Source organism: Chiloscyllium plagiosum, unplaced genomic scaffold, assembly GCF_037043375.1.
Source record: "Chiloscyllium plagiosum isolate Xiang-an unplaced genomic scaffold, Cpla_swu_hap1 HiC_scaffold_37, whole genome shotgun sequence".
Classification (NCBI taxonomy): domain Eukaryota; kingdom Metazoa; phylum Chordata; class Chondrichthyes; order Orectolobiformes; family Hemiscylliidae; genus Chiloscyllium; species Chiloscyllium plagiosum.
The window spans coordinates 12,073,633-12,092,259 of NW_028270175.1; the positions used below are offsets into that span (position 1 = coordinate 12,073,633).

An 18,627-nucleotide genomic window follows, 5' to 3' on the forward strand; every position below is an offset into this window, starting at 1 on the left:
AGGCAGGCAATGCAGCCTTCAGGACTTGCAATCCCTGTTGCAGAGAACAGTATCTATCCCCACACTTATGACCATATCCCTGTTTCAGCCCTGCACTTCGGTGGTTTCCTGTACCATGGTACTGTGATCAATGCACTCATCCTCCTTGCAGTCCCTACTCTTCTCCACATAGCTTGCAAGAACCTGGTAACTGTTGGACAATTGTAGGGGCCAAGGTTCCTCAATTGCAATCCCCTGCATCCTCATACCTGCCTCATCTTCAGTTGCAGTTGCACCCTCCTGTCCCTGATCAGCGTGATGTTCAGAAGCATCTCCATTCTACAGCAGCAACACTTCACCTCTCCTGCCATCAGTATAATATTTGATTTAATTTATCAATCAATTGATCTAGACTCCCTGCTCTTTACACTTTATTCTCATAATTTTAAAATACCAGCAGTATCAATCTTGTACTTAGAAGGCTATTTTTAAGAAAAGGGGGAACAAAAAGACTAAAGAAACTGAAACTGAATGTTACTTTTACATTAAAGAATAGAAATATTCACCAATCCTACTTTGTGGCTTTCCCTGCACCCACATCACACTGTGGTTTGCGATGACACTCCATTGGTGGTCTCACTGTAGGCAGGTCTCTTTGCTGTCATTTATCCTCTTCTGCTCGTCTATCACTCTGAAGAGTTCACTTTTTTCAGTAAAACTTATTTTAAGCTCGACAGTTCCCTTTGCACCTAATTCCTTCTTTGAACCAACTGCGCTCACTTGGCCTTTTCCTCACCCAGGTTAAACCTCCACTCACATTGACAATACTCCATACTGACTGTTTGGTGCTAAGAAAAAGTCTTATTTGGATGAGCAATCCATAGCAAATAGACCAGAATTTTAAGGTGAGGTCAATGCTTTCAACAACCCAGGGCTGTCAAAGGATCGAAAAATCAAATGCCAGGGCTCCTATTCCAGAACACTGTTATGAACATAAACAAGGAACAAAACTCGGCCACTCGAGCCCTTCCATCCTGCTCCACTATTCATGAGGTTCATGGTCAATCTAGTCTTGACTTCAACTTTACGTTGCTACATATCCCTGATAATCTTTCATCCCCTTGGTCATCAAGAATTGATTTACCCCCACCTTAAAAAAATTTAAAGATTCCACAGCCTTTTCAGGAAGAGAATTCTAAACATTCACAATCTTTGAGAGAATTTTTTTTGTCTTAAATGTTTTAAATGGGCATTGATTCATTTTTAACCAAGATCCCTCATTGTAGGTTCTTTCACAAGTAGAAACTTCTTTTTCATATCTGTCCAGTAAAGTCCCCTCAGGATATTTCAATTAAGTCACCACTGACTGCTCTATAGTCCAGAGGCTACAGGCCTAGTCTGCCTAGCCTTTCCTCATGACGCAATCAGCAGAAGAGGTGATGTGTTGCTGCTGCAGCATTTAGAAGCTGCTGGAAACCAAGATGATCCAGACCAAACCGACTTGTTGTAAGCGATTGTAACTTGAGGAACTTCAGTTGAGGAGCTGGAATCCAACCTGCTGGTATTGCTGGCAATGATTACTTCTCAAAATTGCATGATTGATGGAAGTGAGAATAGGATTAGATTTGATATCGTGTCTATTGCCTACTTAGACCCATAGGAAGAATTGTTAGTTGAAGGAAATGTAAGTGGTTGCCCAGAAATTCAGCCAATGCACACAGTGAGCAGCATAGGATGGCAGTTCCAATACAATGGGAGCATCTCTACATTGGAAATCCCGGATTTGTCCTGGGGCTGCTGCTAAACACCTTTCCCCTGTCAATCTCTCTCACCCGCAAGTGGATGATGTGTCTCCAGTTGTACCTCACTAACACTGAGCCATCAGGTTATCAGGAGGATAAGAGGGCAATGGTTGTGCCTATGGTGGCTGGCAGAAGAAAAGAGGTCCTTAAATCTCCTGTATCCTGATTGTTTGCACTCAGCAAGACATAGGAATATTGGGGACATGGGAGAAAGAGTAGGCCATTCAGCCTTCGATCCTGTTCTGGTATTCAATGAAATCATGGCCGATCTGTGGCCTAACTCCACATACCTGTCTTTGGCCAGTATCCCTTACTGCTTTGGCTTAACAAAAAATTGTCATCTCAGACTTAGAAACAAACAACTTATCTATCGCCAACTGCCAGCTGTGGATGAGAGTTCCAAACTTTTACCACCCTTTGTGTGTGGAAGTGTTCCTTAACATCTCTCTGGAATGGTCCAGCCCTAATTATCTCCCTTCCTTCCCTTCCCTTCCCCTTCTCACCACTTCATCAACCCCACGGCACGGTGGCACAGTGGTTAGCACTGCTGCCTCACAGCGCCAGAGACCCGGGTTCAATTCCCGACTCAGGTGACTGACTGTGTGGAGTTTGCACATTCTCCCCGTGTCTGCGTGGGTTTCCTCCAGGTGCTCCGGTTTCCTCCCACTGTCCAAAGATGTGCAGGTCAGGTGAATTGGCCATGCTAAATTGCCCGTAGTGTTAGATAAGGGGTAAATGTAGGGGTATGGGTGGGTTGCGCTTCGGCGGGCGGTGTGGACTTGTTGGGCCGAAGGGCCTGTTTCCACACTGTAAGAAATCTAAAAAAATCTTACCTGCCTGAGCAGAATCAGATGTTGAGAACACCTTGGCACCTGGCATCACTAATATGCTTTCATCTCATTCCCCAGTCAGAAATCCAAAACTTTAAGACCGAGTGATTCTTGATCAGTCAGGAAATCAGATGGAAAAAGTAGGAAAGAGGCTGTGAGGAATTTGGATCAGCCATGATCCTATTCTCTGACAGAGCAGGCTTGAGGGGCCGAATGGGCTACTCTTGTTCCTATTTCGTACGCTCTTAATCCAGGAGGGCAATAAAACATTGCACATCTTCAGGAAATCCAAATGGAGATTTTATAATAGGCAGGGAGGTGGTGATTAGGGAATGGAGAGAGTGGTCTTCAGTTTCTTTTACTGGCGTGAAGGAGCAAAAGAGAAAACTCAGTCAATCGTAAATTAATGGGTAGATTGTGTAAATCTTGTGTTTGGAAAGCAGGAACTCAGAAAGACAAGAGAGAGAAAGAGAGAGAGAGGGTTTTGTTATTTCAGGTCTTGGCAACGAAGAAGAGAATGTGGGACAGCACATGTGGAAAGAAAGGCATTTGAGATTTTGGATGGTGAAATCTCTTCACAACTGACACGAATGGAAAACCATTTCACTTGAAAATAAACACAGAGGGAGGGAGGAGGTGGTGCTGAAGAACTGGCAAAAATGACGAGTGTGTAAACTCATTTTAAGGAAGTACTCAGAACAGTTTAATGACCTGGACCATATAAAACAAGAGTTTCTACTGGTTCCAGCTGTGTGAATACTCTCACTGCAATGTTCGCCTGCTTCCCCATCTCTATCAGATGCCAAGATATCCACTATGTATCTCTGTATTGGCTGTCAATTGAACATCTTTCTGCATTTTCGTTCCTTTTGCAACACATTAAGCAAAACATATCAATTACAAATGCAGCAAAACCAACACAATTTATCTATGACTTTATTCATGTCTGTGAGATCTTGCTACTTACAGGGTGATTGCTTAAGTAGCATCTGTGACCACTTCCGTGGTCTGTGGAGTTGATGAGAAATGTGACCAGCTGCCTTTAGCAATAGATCGTGGACAGGGACCTCAGCTCACATAGTGGCTGTTGAGCACAGATTACCGGCAGACTTCTGAATCGATCTATGCTCAATTATTCACGGTCTGACATCTGGAATTTACATTCTCATCCGAGTGTTCAAATCCCTCCTTATCATTGGAACCTCCTCCGACCCATAACAGTCAGCTCATGGTGCTCCTTCAATTCTGGCAGCCTGCGCTTCCCCAGCTTCCCATCGCTTCACAATGAGTATCCCTCATTTTAACTGCTTAGACCCCAACATCAGGAATCCCCTCTTTAGCACTTTCTCTTTCTTCAAAAGTAACTCTTTGATCAATGTTTTGTTCACTTGTCCCTTTTTAGAACTCAATCAAATTTTGTTTAACAATCTTTATATATGATGTAGAGGTGCCGGTGTTCGACTGGGGTGGACAAAATTAAAAGTCACACAACACATGTTATAGTCCAACATGTTTATTTGGAAGTACAAGCTATCAGAACACTGAGCACCCAAAGATGTGCACGTTAGGTGAATTGGCCATGCTAAATTGTCCACCGTGTTCAGGAATGTGTAGGTTAGATGCATTAGTCAGGAGTAAATGTAGAGTAATAGGGTAGGAGATAGGGAAATGGGTCAGGGTGAGTTACTCTTCAGATGGTCAGTGTGGACTGGTTGGGCCAAATGGCCTGTTTCCACACTGTAGGGATTCTATGATTCTGTAATAACCTGGTGTTATGTAATCTTTATATACTTTATAATATTAAAGGTGTTATGTAAATACATGCACTTTTTCATAACATCTGTAATTTACTGGAATTAAAGAACCTCCTGAGGATCTAATATTGCATTTTACAAATGAAAGGTACTTTTTTTTAAACCCTTGCCGTTATTCCCATATGCCTCTATTTACTTCCCCTTAAGTATAAGTATACTTTTAGCTGAAGTAATAATCTGTGTGACTGTATTTAAGTATCTGTCGCCACTTTGTGGAAAATGCATTAAAATATCCTTTTGTGAAGGATCTTCCCTTCCTGGGAAGCAGTGGTAATCATTGGATGGGTTGAGTTTTGAAATTGAAGGAAGGGAGAGGTTCAGACTTTATCAGGTCAACTCCAAATGACAGGCTGTTGGACCAGCAGCAGAGTCCACTTTCCATGACCTACTGGAGCATTTTGCATGGAATTAATTTTAATAAAATCCACAGTTGGAGTTGTTTTTGCAGTGGTTTGGTCACAGAATTAAGTTGGAGTCGAAAAGGGTGGCACTGGAAAAGCACAGCAGGTCAGGCAGCCTCCGAGGAGCAGGAGAATTGATGTTTCGGGCATGATACCCCTTTCCTGATGAAGGGCTTATGCCAGAAACGCTGATTCTCCTGCTCCTCGGATGCTGCCTGGTTTGCTGTGCTTTTCCAGCGCCACCCTTTTCAACTCTGATCTCCAGCATCTGCAGTCCTCACTTTCTTGCAGCAAGATTAAGGTAGGAATGCTACCCTGGAGATTTGCTTATGTTAATCAATGGTGATGGTCTTGACACCATCTCAACTGATAGATTGAATTATTGCTTTGTGCTGAGTGGTCAGTCACCTTTTAAACTCAGTGCCTTCCTCCAGGCCCTTTGTTAAATTTTAGTCCTACCTCTCCCCCTGTCTTTGTCTAGAATTCTGTTGAGCACTTACATTGCTTTACCTGGTCCCTCTTGCCTTGTGTGTGATATCAGATTGTGTTGGCTATTCGACTGTGATGAGCATTACTTCTGACTCATATGTTCCCTCACTCAACATCTACTCACTCGACAGCAGATGTGGCTGAATTATGGTTGGAGTGCGAACAGTTCTTGATCTTTAGATATGAATTCAGCCCCTCAAGCCTGTTCTATTGTTCAATAAGATTATGGTTACGTTTTGAATTCCACATTCACACCTACCCCTGACAACCTTTAATTTCCTGCCTGAAGTAGGTCCATCTTCATTTGCCTTAAAAATTATTTCATGATGCATGCCTGTAAAAGGGTTGGGGTGGGGAAGGGGGTAATGAGGAAGCCAGTGACTGCAGGGGGAAGAGGAAGGAGGCTACCACTGGGAGCCTGTGAACAAAGGAGCAATTAGCTGACTTGGAGCCACAAAAAATTGAAGTTACAGGGAATGAATTTATAGAATCCATACAGTGTGGAAGCAGGTCATTAGGCCCATCAAGTCCACACCAACCCTCTGAAGAACATCCCAACCAGACTCACCCTTGCATTTCATTGTGGAATCATCATAGAATCCCTAGAGTGTGGAAAAAGGCCCTTCAGCCTACCAAGTCCACACCGACCCTCAGAGTAACCCACCCAGATATATTCCCCTACTCTAGATTTACCTCTGACTAATGCACCTAACGTACACATCCCTGAACAATATGGGCAATTTAGCATGGCCAACTCACCTATCCTGCATATCTTTTGGCTGCTCCGGTTTCCTCCAACAGTCCAAGGAAACCCCACGCAGACACGGGAGAATGCGCAAATTCTACACAGACAGAGGCTGGAATAAAGCCCAGGTCCCTGCCACTGGAAAGCAGCAGAGCTAACCACTGAGCCATCCTTGCAAATGCCTAGTAAATTAATCTGAGTCAGTTATTGAAAAATACATTTACTGCTAACTAATTCCTGTTGTCTTCTGCACATTTAGATACTGTGGGTCCAGGACAATTAAGCTTTCCTTGTTTGTTGAGGCTTTAAGTTTAATCGAACATTAGTAATTATTTGAGTATATTGATGAGTTCTTCTTCTAAGAGTTGAAAGGGATCACATATTTTCCTTTTCGACAATCAACAAAAATGGAGGTTGGATATGGTATAACAAAATAACAGGAGAGATTTATAACTTGAGCAACAAGATGTGTACGTTTTTGGCTGTGCAAGACTGTGGTGCCTTTGGAGCAGTGAGGTTCTTACTCTCCTGAGACAGACAGATACCAGAAGTCTTTGAGTTAAAATAAAACTGCCTGACGACAGCACTCAGATTGGTTCAGTTTGCTACAGACCTGTGAGGGAAGTGCAGCCAGAAACACACAGACCCAGCAAACTGAAAACATCTCTCTTCATTCTCTCTGTTTGAGTGGAAAGACAAAAAACACCCAGAAACTTAACAGAAAGAATTCTAATCCAAGAAAAGTCCTAGGTCCAGCTGATCAGCTATCCAATCAAAGAATGGTCTGCAGACAGCACAGTATCATCATTGGTAAAACCAAATGACTGTAATAAATAAACCTCCACTTTGTGATCAGGACTTTTAATCTACAGAAATCATTTTCCCAGTATGTACTCTACCCATAATATTTGCATTAAATTGTCTGCCTTTTGTCTGACTTATTCATGAATGAATGTATATGTACTTACGGTTTTAAAGGGATACAGGCTAAGTTGCAGAGTAGCAAAGTAATGATAGTCTTTAACAAATAGCAGGGATAAAACTAAGTTTGTTTACAATAAATAGGGTTACTTCCCTGTTACTAATGAAATCCAGTGTGAATTGGTTTTGTCCTGAATAGCAGTTGATCAGGCATATTGTATATAATGGTTGTCTAAGTAGGTAGTTACACATTTGCGATGGCTTATGGAGTATTAGGCCTCGATTGTTGGGGCCCTTGATCCAATTAAGTTAAAACAGAGTCCAAAAAGTCAATCTGTGATCACAAAAGGTCAATCTGTGATCATAAATACAGAAAGTAATGATACTATATGACTGCATTCCTCAGTAAAGGAATTTGTGAGAATGGAAAAGTAGCTTCTGAGGTGGCTCTTGAGAAATCTTGAGAAAAGCTCTAAAAAGTTATTACTATGGCCTCTGTTCCTCTCCCTCCTAGGAGACACTCTGCACCTCCTGTGTGTGGAGGAGAAGTTGCCACTCAGCAGGAACTGGATAAATTGATACAACTTGGGGAGGTAAGTGGTCATTATCTTTTACCTTTTGGTTATGAAACTACCATGAGTCTGATGTTATCTACTGCCTTTATCTGTATTAGAAAAGGCAGCACGAGTTTATTAGAAGCAGAGTTCAAATCGAGGCACAGATTCTGCTACAAATATAAGTCTTTATTGTCTTTCCACAGCATTGCCCATGTAAGCCTGTCAGCACCTGATTTTTCATTCAAATACAAATCCAGATCAATACAAATCTTAACATTAGCCCTTAATCCAGCTGAATAGTTTTCTTCAGTTTACACATTTTTGTCTGCTGCCAACTTTACTCACTTAGATACACCACTTCTTCTCAGACAGGAAGTTGTGGGTCTAAGTAAAGGGATTTCTGTATTCGATACATCAATGACAGCACATTACAATGTTAGAGGAGCCATCTTTTGAACCAGGCTATAGTCTTCTTGTGTGGTTTTAATGGATGCAAAAGCTCATAAACACTATTCCAAGAAAAACAGGGCATTTTCCTAGTTGTCATTTCTCCCGTCAGCAACACTAGAAAAGCAAACGTAATTTAACTGAGCACACATTTCATGTGTTATTTGTGGCATCTTACTTGTGAAAATTGTTTCTGTACACAATCTTCACATATTGGGCGGCATGGTGGTTAGCACTGCTGCCTCACAGCGCCAGAGACCTGGGTTCAATTCCCATCTCAGGTGACTGACTGTGTGGAGTTTGCACATTGTCTGCGTGGGCTTCCTCCGGGTGCTCCGGTTTCCTCCCACAGTCCAAAAATGTGCAGGTTAGATGAATTGGCCATGCTAAATTACCCGTAGTGTTAGCTGTAGGGGAATAGGTCTGGGTGGGTTGCTCTTCAGTGGGTCGGTATGGACTTGTTGGGCCGAAGGGCCTGTTTTCACACTGAGTAATCTAATCTAATATTTAGAACCAAAAAACCCAAGGCATTTCTTACTTCTACAAGATACATTTATATTCACTTGAGGTACTGGGAGGGCTGGATAACTGAATGGACCCCTGTTTAACTTCTGCAGGAAGACTTCAGATGGTGGTCTTTCCCCACTGCACCTTGACGGCAGCTGCCCCAGGCTTTACTGTGTCCCTCAGCATGTAGTCCTGACTTTGGAATGTGCCAGTCTGCAACACTCGGTCAAGGTCAACTGCTTACTCTCGAAGATTAACAAATTTGGACAGACCAAAGAGCATCTTTCTTTGTGTTGTTGATAGACTGTGCCTGGAGGACAAAGCTGCTTGGGACAAACCTCGACAAAATCCACTGCATCTCTCTCCAGATTTCCTTTGCAAAGGCACATTCCAGAGGTGACAGTCTCTACCCGCACCTCCCCACAGCTGCTTCGAGGGCAGTGTACGGTGGTGCAGAGTCCAGGTGTACATGAATGATCTCATGGATAGTGCCCTTCTCACCATCAGCCAAGTGATGCCTTGGTGCTTGTTGGAAAGCTCTGGTGATAAGGCATTCTGCCAAATGACTTTGACGGTGTGCTCAGGAAACAACTCAAGAGGATCCACTTTCTCGTTTTCTGCAGGGTCTTGAGGATGCTACATGCTGACCACTTCCTGATGGACCTGTGGTCAAGGGTCTTTTCTTTGCAAACTTCTTCACAAAGCTGGTATGGAATTGTCCAACTATTTGGAGTGTTCTGTGGCACCGAGGTCAGTCCCATCCCTCGCAACACCAGGGACAGGTAGAACTTCAGTACATTGTATCACTTGCTGCTTGCATACTGAGGGTTTACGCACAGCTTGATGCAGCCACATACAATGGCGGCCTTTCTCCCCCCTCCCCCTCCCATCATCCAGAGTTTTATAAACATCGTCCATAAGGACACGGTCCATCTTTGACCTCCAGATGAAGTTGAAAATGGCGCGGGTGACAACAATGGTGCAAGTTCAGGGAATGGCCCAGACTTGAGCCGCATACAACAACACCGAGAGTACGTCACAACCTGAAGCCCAGTTTTTGCCTCTCCTTGGAGAAATGCAACTCCCATGTTTTTGCACATGCCATGACCCCTCTGAACCATATTGTCAGCATCTTCAGGTAATCTGTCCTGGCAATGAAGGGGATAAAGATTAGTCAGTCTAGTTCTCAAAGAACATGGTCTCACCCTTGCCTCGATTCACTTTGGCTCCCAAAGCCAGTTCGAAATGTTCACAGATGCTCATGAGTCTGCGCACCGATATTGGATCTCAACAAACAATGATGACATCATCCATGTACAAGGAGGTTTTGACTTGTTGACTTCGGGTGCCTGGAATAGCCACCTTCTCAGGCTCACATCCTTTCTGATTCAGAGGATATTACTGGGACTGGAGCATTTGAGTTGTAAGGGCTGGTACTTGTTTCACTGGAGCTTAGAAGGTTGAGGAGTGATGTTATGGAGGTTTATAAGATCATGAGGCAAGTAAATAAGGTGATTAGCAAGGGCCTATACCCCAAAGGTGACGGAGTTCAAACCAAGGGGGTATATTTTTAAGGTGAGAGGAGAAAAGTTTAAAAAGGACATGAGGGGCAGCTTTTCAACACTACAGTTTGTGTCTGGAATGAACTGCCAGAGGAAGTGGTGGATGCGGGTACAGTTACAACGTTTGAAAGACATTTGGATAAGTACATGAATAGGAGAAAGAGTTGGAGGGACATGGGCGAAATGCAGGAAGGTGGGATTAGTTTAGTTTGAGAACATGGTTGGTATGGATTAATTGGACTGAAGGATCTGTTTCTGTGCTGTATGACTTTATGAATCTATAAATCCCCCACGGCTGGATACAACTCAGCCAGTAAGCCATCGCTTTCGGGAGTTTCATTCCTTTTAAAGGGCCCTGATCAGCTCATCTAGAGATAATGGCTGGTCCAGCCTCTCCCTCGTGCTGTTGTCTACGATCTCCATGATAGAGGACAGGAATGGCTGGAATGGCTGGGAGACCACACTGTGTGTGCTTCATGTCATTGCGTCTGGCATAAAAGGATTTACTGATCCTGAGGATGTCAGACTGAGATGACATAACTGAGCAGTTTTCTTCCTTCAGGCTGCTGTGCACAGAGCTCTCCATGTGCACCTTCTGGATGAAGAAATGTGAGCACATCTCATCCTGCTCCACAGTGCAGACCCTGGACCAGAAGATTATCTTGGAAGCCTCCAATGCAAACAGCAAGGCTTGCTGGCCCTTCACTTCCTGGGGATCCTCCGTGGCATTGACCTCCATCATCTGCAGCAGGTGGAGGTTCTGCACACTTCTGGAGTTTGGACAGTCTCCCCATCTCTCTCTTGTCTTCCAAACACCTTTGAGGATAAAGAACCTCTTGATGTTCCCCTTGACTGCTTCCCACCAGTCCACTGGAAACTCAAGAGGGGCTTCATATTGTCCAACCTGTATAATCCCGTTTGTGCTCCTTAATGTTTTCTGGGGTCAACAGTTTCACATTCAGCTTCCATGTTTCCTTGCCAGACACTGGTCATGCTGTCGGTGACAGTTGACCTGCAGGAGGCAGTAGTCAGAGAAGAACCCCGCCTTGACATCGATGGATATGACTGAGAATGTGTATTACACAAAAAGGAAATCTATCCTTGAGCTGATAGACCTGTCTGGCTGTGATCAGGTGAGTTTATGCTGCTCCCAATCTGCAGGGGTGCTGAAGACCTCATGCAGCTTAGTGGCTTTACCGGTTTCCATCAGGAATCGGAACATGGGGTCTAGTTCACGGTCAGTCCCTCCAGAATATCCATCTGCATCGATGAAAACCTTGAAGTCTCTGGCCAGAATGACCGGCCTGGACATTGCCGACAGCAGTGGGAGCTGCTGCAGGATGGCCAGCTGCTCACTGTTTACCACCAGGATGTACATGGTAATTAGCCTCAGGGGAATATTTCTGTACGTAACTTCTGCTATGAGGAGACGCTGGCCCACTGCTCCTTAACCTCAGAGATGGTGAATATGCCTCCTCGCAGCAAAATACCCAGGCTGGAGCAACAGTTATTGTTTCCCCCCTAACCATGTAGCTGCTGAGATGTGGTGTCCCACAATCCTCCAGAAACAGGAGGTCCGCTTTGATGTTGGTCGGGTAAGTCAATGTGGTGATGCATCAAGAAGTAGATTGAAGGCTATGCACATTAATGTTGGCAATTTAAAAACCCATTTAGAGAGTTTATAGAATTAGCCATAGACTCCAATGTCTGTTTACCCACAGTCTTATCATTGGAGGAGCCCTCGCAGCCCCATGGTGTGGGCAAACTGTTGGACACACTCAGCACTAAGATAACTATCCTGTTCCTCCCTCAGTATCTTGATTTGGTGTCATTGGATGAGAACAAAGCCAGGAAGGTCCTTCTTTTTAAATCAAAAACATACTTTATTCATTAAAAATCTATTTGTATATATACATTGTCACAAACGCAGTTGGGATCTGTACAGTTCCATATCAAATAAACAAACAAAACATTGAACTTTGACTCCATCCACAAAGCCAAAGACCTCTCTTATACATCCAATACTAATATTTATATATATTTGAGACACTGGGAGGGTCCCAAAACTGAAAGACCCAACTTATCTTCAGCAGAAAGACCTCAGATAGTGGACCTTAGCAACATCTACCCCAAACTTCAGTGCATCATTCAGCACTTGGTCCTGGATCTTGGAATGTACCAGTCTGCAACACTTAGTCAGGGTCAACACCTTATTCTGGAAGACCAACAAGTTTTAGGCAGACTAAAGAGAAGGTCCAGTTCAAAGTCTAAAATGCACTGTGATAGGAGACTCCTTGCCTTCAGAAGACTTTCTTAAAGACACAGTTTACACACAATTACTATTGCTATCAGCTTAGCTCAGTTGGTTGCACTCTTACCTTTGAGTTAGTAGATTTTGGGTTTCATTCCACATAGCCAATAAAGAGTTCATGAGTCAGAGAATGCTAGGTTCAAACTGTGCCTCATCACATCAATTCAAGTAATTTTTCAGAGAGGTTGCTGTAACCTGCAATGAGAATTTTGATGAAACCACTCTGTAAAAATAAATAGTAGATTTGTGTGCTTTCAGACTCAGAATGGTGCATTAAGATTTCTGTACAAGCACAGACATGTCTACAGATATTGTTTCTCACACATGCACACACACACTGAATTAAATTAACTGCAGAATTGGCTCATTACTCAAACCATTTAATTGGATTATTCTTCCAATCTGTTTGTCTTCTAGAATCAATTTTCCGCAAATGACCATTTATTAGAGAGCCAATTAGAGGAATTATCTAAGGTAAGATCTTAAAAAGGTTCTGCCTCACTTTCTTATTTACGTCAGAAACATTTATTGTGAATAATCCTAAAATCTTATTTTGAAGTCCCTTCAAAGTGCCTGAGTTGAATTCCCTCTCTGATCTGACAGCTTTAGTGCTGTGGTTTGAAAGGTTTGGATTAGATTTCATTTTCTGACAGCCTTCCTCTCTGGGGAGGACACTTGAAAGGGAGAAATTTGACAAGTTGCAGACACAGAATAATTTTGAAGTCTTAGTTTTTTTGAAAGACTTTGTGCTGTTTATCAGCAAATTACTTGAAGAACCAAACTGGGATAGATTAGCATTGAAACATTTCCGATAACGAAAGTAAAAGTGTTTGAAATTTAAGAGAATAATCACGAATGCAGATGGTCATCTTGTCTTATTGTGTTGTATTCTGTCACTGTGTACTCCATCTAATGAACATTAATTCCAGTGATAAAGTGCCAGATAACAAACTTGCCATTGAAGTCGAACGTCCTTGATTTGCAGGGAAATGAGCAGTGTGAGTACAAATTTGGCTGAGTGACAGGAAATGGAAAGTGGTGATGCATGTTTATTCTTCAGGCGAAAGTGAGGACTGCAGATGCTGGAGATTAAAGTCAAGATTAGAGTAGTGCTGGAAAAGCACAACAGGTCAGGCAGCATCCGAGGAGCAGGAAAATCGACATTTCGGGCAAAACTTTCTTCCTAATGAAGGGCTTTTGCCAGAAACATCGATTTTCCTGCTCCTTGGATGCTGCCTGACGCGCTGTGCTTTTCCAGCACTACTTTGATGTTTATTCTTCAGTCCAGTAGAAGGTATCTATTGATCAAGGTTTTTTTTAACAATCTATATCAATGACCTCAGCTCTTGTGGGTATTTCAAAATGTGCAGATGACACAAAACCTAGGAGCACTTTGAGTGGAAGGGGATAGTGACTGACTTTACGAAGACCAATACAGCTGTTTGAATGGGGTGACAGGTGAAATTTAGTACGGAGAAGGCTGACGGTATAAATGATGGTGGAAAGACTGAGGAAAGTCAGGTTAGAAAATGGGGGTTCTGAAGGGGTTGTAGGAGCAGAAGATCCTGGGGTTTAGATGCACAAGTTATTGAAGATGTCAGACCTGTTTTGATTAGGGTTTGAGCTATAGGGAGAGGCTGAATAGGTTGGGGCTGTTTTCCCTGCAGCGTCAGAGATCAGAGGGTGACCTTATAGAGGTTTATAAAATCATGAGGGGCATCAATAGAGTAAATAGACAAGGTGTTTTTCCTGGGGTGGGGGAGTCCAAAACTAGAGGGCATAGGTTTACGGTGAGAGGGGAAAAATTTAAAAGGGACCTAAGGGGCAACGTTTTACGCAGAGCATGGTATAGGTATGGAATGAGTTGCCAGAGGAAGTGATGGAAACTGGTAGAATTACACCAGTTAAAAGGCATCTGGACGGATATATGAATAGGAAGGGTTTAGAGAGATAGGGGACAAATGCTGGCAAATGGGACTAGATTAGTTCAGTATCTGTTTGGCATGGACGAGTTGGACTGAAGGGTCTGTTTTTGGGCTGTACATCTCTATGACTTTCAGACTCTATGATCGGGAAGGTATATGAGACCCAGGCCTCTTTAAGTAGAGACATAGAGTTCTAAATCAAGGATGTTATTTAGTAGTAAATGCAAAGTCGGCCTCTCTGTCAGCATGGTATACATTAACTGGAGCCCTCTGAGAAACCTTGAGTATATTACACTCACTGTCACCACTCCTTATTATTGCTAATAGTCTAAGTAGCAATGGATGACCACATAAACACTTCAGCAAAGGATAGGCTCAATTTTGATAAACAGAATATGTTTTTTACATAGTACTTGAGAGGTACTAAAGGTGAAGTTGCCATAGACCCAGCCTTCTTACCTATACCTGAGGCATAGTGGCCTTTAGGTTAAACCACCACCAGTCCTCTCCCTTTCTCTAATGAGAGAAGACTGGTGGTGGTGGTTCAACCTGAAGGCCACTGTGCCTCAAGTATAGGTAAGAAGGCAGAATCTTCATGGTGACCTTAGCTGGTACAGGAATTGAACCCACATTGTTGATATCATTCTGCATCACAAACCTGCCATCCAGCCAATTGAGCTAACCAGGTTATTGGCATATCACTTAAGCTTCCCTGCCACCACCCCCCCCAAAATAAACTCCAGAATTTTATACTCAAAAGCCTTGTGTACTTCAATGTTCATTATGTTCACTTGTGAACTCTTCCAATACTGTCTGGGAACTCTCTCTCTTATATTGTGTTTTAAAGTAAATTATCATGGCTACACCAATATTTAGAAGTTAAACTTTAAACACTTTCAGACACACGTACTAAACCCATATGTCACTAGTTCAAAATGCAAAAGTATAAAATAAATGATATTAAATAATCTACAAATTACACACAGGGAATAAATGGTCCTATTGGCAGGAGGATTGAGGACAGCGATTTAAAGTATTTGGTAAAGATGACAAGAGGATTTTTTTGCAGTGAGTAATTAGAATGTGGTGGCATAGAATCAATAGTAGCTTTCGTACCAGAGTTGGATAATTATCTGATGAGAACAAATTTGCAGAGCAATAAGGAAAAAGCAGGAAAGTTAGATTTGCTGAAATATTTTACAGAGATAATGATGAGCCAAATGCCTTCCTGTGTACTATTATAATTTTATGTTTCCGTGTTGGCCTGTGCTGAATTAATTAATCTTCACTAGAACAGCAATTATAGACTGGGTGCCCATTCAGTCAGGAAGGAACAGATTTGACCGATGTTCTCATTCTTTGTTACCATTCTATTAGATATTGTACAGCTGTGGGTGTTGAGCAGGTCTCGTTTGAGAGTGGTGACCTTCTCGGTTTAAGAGTCTGCTGGCTGTTTGTTGTCTAACTTTTCATTGAAGAACATCATTCACCAGACAAAATTTGATGCTCAAATGAGTCCATTGGCTTCAGGACAGGGGATTAAAAAGATTGGAAACAAACATGGAAAATGTGGGAGAAAACCAGCAGATCTGGCCACATCTGTGCAGAGAGAAACAGATTTTCGAGCCCAGGATGACCTTTCCTCAGAACTATCTTCTTCTCATGTCAGATTTAAAATATTAACCCTTTTTCTCTCTCCACAGATGCTGACAGACTTGTTGAGTTTCTCCAGCATACTGTTTGTTTCAGATTTTCAGCATCCACAGTATTTTGCTTTGATTGAAAAATTGGAGGAGGGCACAAAATCAGAATTACAAAATCCATTTCTTCTGTATCTCTCTCTAACATCCTTCAACCGGCTAACACGCCATAATTTCTGTAATCCTCTAACTTAGGCCTCCTTTACAGCCCTGATTCAAACTCTGCTACTAAAGGACCCAATATTCTGGAATGTCCTCCCGAAACTCCTCCACATGCGCATCCTCTTCTAACACTTCTTAAAACCTGCCTCTTTGACCATACTTTTGGTCATCTGTCCTAATTACTTCCTTACAGTGCCACTGTGTCAAATATCGTTTGCTAATCACTCCCAGGAAGCATTTTCGGACTTATATCTATGTTAAAGATGCTAGACCAATGCAAGTTGTTGTTGTTATTAGAGTCATAGACATATACAGCATAAAACAGACCCTTTTCTGAACCCTTTCAAGTTTCACAACATCCTTCTTATAGTAGGGACACCAGAATTGCACACAGTACTCCAAAAGTGCCTTAAGCAAAAGTCCTGTACAGCCGCAACATGACCGCCCAACTCCTATACTCAATGCATTGACCAATAAAGGTAAGCATACCAAATACCACCTTCACTATTCTACCGACTTGTGACTCCACTTTCAAGGAATTATGAATCTGCACACGAAGGTCTGGTTGTTCAACAACTCTCCACAGGGCCTTACTATTTAAGAACAAGTGTCGAAGAGTTTACCATCAGCTGATGGGGTATCATATTATGCCTCTGCTGCAGGATTGGTACTTTATAACAAAGTGGACTGAAAACTGCTTTTCTACATTGACCTATTCAGAAATGTTATCACAACTCTAGTGCAGGTGGAACTTGAGCATAGGCCTCTTGGCTCAGAGGTAGAGACCTTACCACTTCACTACAAGAGCTCTTGAAAGCTGTGTGTATTTAAGTTGATTTCACTGTTTGCTGTCTTGACATGTTGTACAAGATAATGGCTCTGAAAAGGTTTGTGTTGAAGACTGTGTTACTTTCTATCCAACTGGATGATTTCACAAGGAGTTGATTCGGGAAAGGCTTCTGGATATTGAAGGAGACAGACTGACCATTGAGGTCTCCTCATAATTTTGGTAACAATGTCTGTCATCCAGTATAACATGTAGCTAGTTGTTAGATGCAATAAATGACATCTTGTTCCAAGACAATGGCCTCAGAGAATCATAGAATCCCTACAGTGTGGAAGCAGGTGGGATTTCTCAAATTAGACAAAGCAACATCTGTACACCCCAACCTAAAAAGGATGATGATGGCAGTAAATCTCCCTTATGGCAACAAAGGGTCCAGCTACCTCATATAACCTAGTGCCAGCGGTGGGTGTCTGAAGGTTCCGTATAACCACAGCATTACAACAGACACCACTTAATATGCAGCAGCATTTTTCCACAAACAACACCATCTGCAAAAGAGATGCAGAGAAAGTTTCCATCTTTAGGCCTTCTCACAGACAATTTCTTCACACTGTTTTTTGTGGCTTCCTGTGCGGGGAAGCTGCGAATTGAAAATCTGTCTCTGTTGCTTGCCTGCACTCCCTGGTGGTCAGTCACAGTCATTTCCAGCAGTTTACTGCGCACTCTCTCACCCAATGGTGAATATTATGGCACAGATTGTCCAATGGCCAGATAATTGTTTGTGAATCGTGGGTGGGAGTTGTGTATGGCGACCTTGCGAAATTCCCATCGTATCAGACTCTGAAGGAATTGCACGGAAATTTGAACATTCCACTGACCAATTAATTTCCCTACACCTGGAACATTCCAAAAATGTCAATTTCAATCAGACACTTTGGATGGTTCCATTAGAAATTAGTAAATAATCGCTCAGGCAAAGTTGGACTATTAAATACATAGTCTGACTCTTGAGTTGCTGTTCATCTGACACCCTCGAATTACTGCACACTGCAGCAGCTAACCACCCCCAGACCACTTTTAGCCCTCAATCCAACAACCCCCTAACCCCACCTCAACCTTGCCACTGGACCTGATACCCTCCCTGTTCTAACATCTTTCCCATCCCCCCATCCTCCAGTGACAACCTTTGCTCCAGCCTTCTCCCCCTTTCCCCCCCCCACAACCCAATACCACACATGCCCCACCACCACCACCTGGGCCGACACCAGCTCCTGAATCTACCCCATTCCATTAAGACCCGGGCCCCACCCTCGCAGGACCTAACCCTTCCTGCTGACTCAGGACATAACCCAGTCCCCACTGTTGAATTTGAATACCCATTCCTAACCTCAGCAACCTAACTCTATTGACCCAATCTGCCATTGGACTCAATATCCCCAGCTTCCTGTGAACAACCCTAAACACTCCTTGACTATTTGACTTCTTGGTAACTGACCCCTGGCACCCTACCTACCAGGCACCTTATTCACTTGTCACGTTACTCAGTGCAACCATGTACCTTATCTGTTTAGTAACCATCCCTGACATCCTAATCCCAAACCACTTGCAGCCTACTCACCTACCTCTCTGCATACCACTCACACTACCCCCAACCACCTGGCACTTTACCTACCTCATACTCTAACCCC

At 43.0% G+C, this 18,627-nt stretch overlaps 1 protein-coding gene across 4 annotated transcripts in view; it reads left to right on the forward strand.

The window, feature by feature from the left end:
- LOC122540401 (putative pleckstrin homology domain-containing family N member 1) overlaps positions 1-18,627 on the forward strand; it is an 83,802-nt gene that overhangs the window by 5,213 nt on the left and 59,962 nt on the right. For 3 of the 4 annotated variants that reach the window (XR_015753438.1, XM_043676091.2, XM_087980334.1), the window contains 2 exons: positions 7,496-7,574; positions 12,783-12,839. Coding sequence is in view for 3 of the 4 variants with exons in the window: in XM_043676091.2 (XP_043532026.1) it covers positions 7,496-7,574; positions 12,783-12,839 (136 nt within the window). In the remaining variant the exon portion in view is untranslated. The remainder of the gene's footprint in view (positions 1-7,495; positions 7,575-12,782; positions 12,840-18,627) is intronic. The other variant, XM_043676092.2, reaches the window with a different exon arrangement.